The 4445-nt window shown below is 38.9% G+C and overlaps 1 protein-coding gene across 1 annotated transcript in view; it reads right to left on the bottom strand.

The window, feature by feature from the left end:
• Positions 1–2409: 2409 nt before the first annotated feature.
• Positions 2410–4445, bottom strand: part of COMMD2 (COMM domain containing 2) — a 5481-nt gene continuing 3445 nt past the window's right edge. The window contains exons 2-4 of the mRNA XM_010004748.1: positions 4272–4354; positions 3086–3259; positions 2410–2607 (exon numbers count right to left, since the gene is read on the bottom strand). Coding sequence (XP_010003050.1) covers positions 2410–2607; positions 3086–3259; positions 4272–4354 — 455 coding nt within the window. The remainder of the gene's footprint in view (positions 2608–3085; positions 3260–4271; positions 4355–4445) is intronic.

The following is a 4445-nucleotide window of genomic DNA, read 5'->3' as shown; positions in this document are numbered from 1 at the left end:
TACAGAGGTTCCACTCTAAGGGTAACAGATTATGTTTCATATTGAGTATATTCCTAAAGATTAAATAGTAATACACTCTATTCCTCACAAATTATTCAGAACTCAATTGATGTTTGTCAATTATTTCAAGATTAAGATGCTGCACTGCCTGCAAATTACATTGGTTAGAAAACTTAAGTCACTTTTTAAGAGGTAACTTAAAAGTCACCTTTTTTCTGTTATAAAATAAGCAATCAGTTCTTCCAGACTTGCAAAGAAATAGTAGTGAAATGGCCTCAAATTTCACTTTGCTTTTAGTGGGTAGACACCAGAGGAAATTTTTTTAAGTCTGTTAAAAATAAAATGGGTTAAAAGTAGCAACGTTACATTTATTTTTTTTAATAGCTTGTGGTTAATGCTTTGTACTCCCCATGTCTTGTTCAAAGGTTTCTATAACGCAACTGCAAAATCATAAGAAACAGATTATATAAAATACAGCTTTACGTGTCACTTTTCTCCTTTTCTTTTTGACCCTGTTCATGGATCACTGCCACACTTAAGAGTTTCTTCAAATTTAAACCCAGCTTTTAAATTTCACCTTGACCACCCTCAGCCCAGGTCTTTTTTTGTTAGAGGAAGCACAGCTGTTCAGTGCCACAGTTTGTACCGGTAAGCAGCTTCCAGAAAGGGAATTATTCAGGCTTTCCAGTGACATCCTGTCATTCACAAAATCCAGTTGAAGTCTCCATTTTACTCATGATCACCAAGTGAAACCCTCCCCTTCTCTTCTTGCATGTGCGTCAAGACATGACACGTGTAAATTGCCAACATTTAGTAGGATGCAACTACCTCTACAGCAGCTAGTTTTCTTTTTAAAAAAAACATAATCAAGAGACAGAAAGGTAAGTATCTTCAGATTCATAGGGCAGTAATGAGAGACAAGAAAAGCTTCTAGGACTTGTATCTATGAATTCTATTTTGCTGCCATCAGTTCTAGACTATGGCTACAGTAAGGAGAGATGGAGCAAAGAGAAACCACTGACCCACATCTAGGCTGTTCCTGTATTTCACCTGAAAATGTAGGCCAATTACAGAAAAAATACTAATTGGAAATCCAAAGTATTAACATTTGATCACATTTAATTACCACATACTATATGTGAAAAAAATGCTATGAAAAAGTCACCACATATGGGCAGTAATGAGACACTGATCCATGGGAGAGGAAACCATCATCATGCTGCACGAAGCCACTGCAGATGCAGCAACTCCATGTGCCAGGAAACTGAGGGGCTTTAAGTGCAGGAAGTGTCCATGATTAAAGCACTTCTGCTGTGCAGGTTTTATTGGAAATAATATCTCTCAAAGGTTCAAAAATTCAGAACAACAAAACAATACATTAGCAACTGCAGGAGCCCAGCTGACACAGAAACATGTGGTGTTGCTATGGAAGACAGTAAACACAGTTATTGCCAGAGTCTGTATGTTAATGTTCTCTCTGGCGTGTTTGTCCTTCCAGATAAATTTCAGGGGCTTAGAGGCACCCTCACTTGTGATGTTATAACATCAATTAGGAAAACTATTAAATCTGAGTCACAAAAGCTACAATATATTGCATTGGAATACAACTGAAAAGTGACTTTCGACCCAACTTTCGTGAGGTGTTTTTCTTAAAAAGGGAAAAGCATCCTTTATGCTGCAATACTTAGCTAGTCTTCCCCTTCTGAGCACAGTATCCAATCGGGGAACAAAAATTGTTGCATGACATGAAGATCAGACTTAACACTATTAACACTACTATAGTTAACACTATTCTTAATCTCCCCCTAGCCCAGAGTTTTAGTCCTGAGGTATTTCTGTATGTAAAGCTTATCTGAAACAACCAGAATGCTAACTCATGTTTAGGCCACTGGGTTTCCTGCAGTAACTGCTCCCTGCTGAAAGCATGACACTGCCTGCCAGGGGTTGTAGCTAGTCTTGTTGCAATGAGGTATTAGCATGGTAGTATTTTATCTCATTATAAAAGCAGTGTCAGACTCAGCCTCTGTGCCAACTGAATCCAAAACTACATGGAAAACCTACTTGATAAATGTAAAAATACATGTGCAGCTTCATAAAGTATTGAGACAGCTCTACTTATTGTAGGAAATCTCAAGTAGAACTACACTAATTTAGAGCTAGGGAAATTCTCAGCATAGCATGCTGAATCTCTGCACGTGCACTAAAGCCAAACCAGCTACCCAGCACTTATCAGGCAGGTGTGTAAAGTTCACACCAGAGGACATGCAGCCTATAATTACTGCTGAAGAGCCTGGCACAGGAAAGCATCTCATCTGATCCAGATGTTTATTTTTCCTCAAAACATACTTGTGAACATAGTTTTTAGTTGCTTCACAAAGTGCTCAGTAAGACAACAGCCACCAACCAACACTACTTCATGTTGCGCACGATTCTCCTGCAATGGTTTGTCTTCATCTCCCCCAGGGCTTGTTCCAGCTGCTGAATGAGGTGGAGGAGGGTGGCAGGGTCGGTTTGCAACACCTGGGCAGTTTCACCTTCATTCTCAGTAAGGTGGAGCTTTATGGTCACAGCAGGTTTGATCTGTTGTCTCAAACTTCTGCTTGCAAGCTGCACAGGGAGATGGGATGAAGTGGAATAAGGAAACAAACAAAGGATGGTTTCCCACTCTCCTGCCTACAATTCACAACAGGTTTGCAGGACTGGCCTGCAAGGTTTAAAATCCTTTCCATCCACATTAAAAATAAAACACAATCTGTTACTTAGTTTTACTGAGGCAGTACTAATACACTTAAATCAATGCTTTCATAGTAATCCTGAAAATTAAGTGATAATTAAGACCAGGTACACTTAGCATAGGCTAACATTTTTAAATGGACCTACCAATTCCAATTTCATAAAGCAACAAAGACTACATATCCTGTTTGACTCACAACTATCTTTGTTGCAATAACAAAACGATGTCAGTTTTAAAGAAATTTAAAACTTTTGCCTCAATTACTTTGAAGTAATATACATTCATGGTTTAATAATTGTTTATCGTGTTAAAAATGTAAATTAAAATACAGAATACTGAAACATAAATTACCTGCACATCCAGTCTCCACTCAAGATTGTGATAGCTAGGAAGCTTTGGTGCCAGCTCACTAAGAATGCTCCTGATCTCCTTCCTGTTATCAAGATACAGCTGGAGCAATAATTTGTTCAATTCATCTGAGAATCCCAAAACACTAATGGAATCTTGGAAGTCAATCTCTGAAATCTAGGAACAACAATTTAGGCCTTAATATGGGACTATGTAATAATCATTACTTGTTGGAAAACAAAACTGTAAGGAAACATTCCATGTTGTATGGTGCAGTTATTTTCCTGCAGGAGTATGTGAGTACAATTCTACAGCAAGGACAAAAGAAAACATCCAGGTTTTAAGGGATTTTCTCATGTTTATCTATTACTGCTGATTTGCATGAGCTTCAGGAATGGTTTCAGAATAGGTTTTTTTTTAAGGAAAACACTCAACATCCTCACTTTTAAGCCTTCATATCAGAGAACTAACTGCAACATAAAACAGTATCTGAGCTTTGTCATGGGAAAATACGTATTTTAACAATCAATTTATCAACAGTAAGTTAACGTAACATTTATACTTGCACTATAAACACTCTGAAGTGATCTGAATGTCTACACCTGTACGTGAGCACCAGGTATGTGCTACAGAACTCAGAGTAGCCTCTTTGTCCTGGGCTGGAGGAGCCTGGCTCATCACTGTGGATGCAGCTATTTGTTCACCTCAAAAGGTCGTGCCCTTACAGTGCACTCACACCCTAAACACATTCTGTGATCAACTATATTCTACTAGAACACACTATCATTCATCTGTCAGTCATGTTACTTCAAGGGAAGATTCTGCAAAATTTAATCCTTTCCCCACCTACTCTCCAGAACCACCCCTGCATGAGTTTAATTTGGAATTACTCTTCTCTGAACCCCTTCTCCGTGTCTCATCGTACAAATATTCTACTGTATCAATAGTAAAAATCTTTCCAATGGAAACTGTAATTACCCAGCTATTGTTCTTTCAATGCTTACACCCACCCAAACTTCTCATGTCAGGAGATGAAAAAGCTCCCAAAACGACAGCATCAGACAAACATAAGGGCTGTTTAACCTTGTGCTGAACTAGGTTTTCCCCACTCATCAGTATTTTCAGAGCTGTAAGTGTTTCAAACATCTGCTGAGCATATCCCGAGTTCATGGCAGCCAGGTACCCTCACCATCAGCTTGGAGCTTTCCGTGAGAAGATACGTGAGCCCTTCCACCCCGCGCTGGACAGCGTCGGCACCAATGCTAAGTTTTCCTTTAAAGAAAGCACAAAGAACCTTTTACTTTCTAAGTTGCCACAGCAACAACACACAAAACTGCAAATTTACCCAAAGCTGAACCGAAAA

Source organism: Chaetura pelagica, unplaced genomic scaffold (genome assembly GCF_000747805.2).
Source record: "Chaetura pelagica isolate M959 unplaced genomic scaffold, ChaPel_1.0 scaffold829, whole genome shotgun sequence".
In the NCBI taxonomy this organism is placed as follows: Eukaryota; Metazoa; Chordata; class Aves; order Apodiformes; family Apodidae; genus Chaetura; species Chaetura pelagica.
This window is presented reverse-complemented; position numbering and strand designations above follow the sequence as displayed.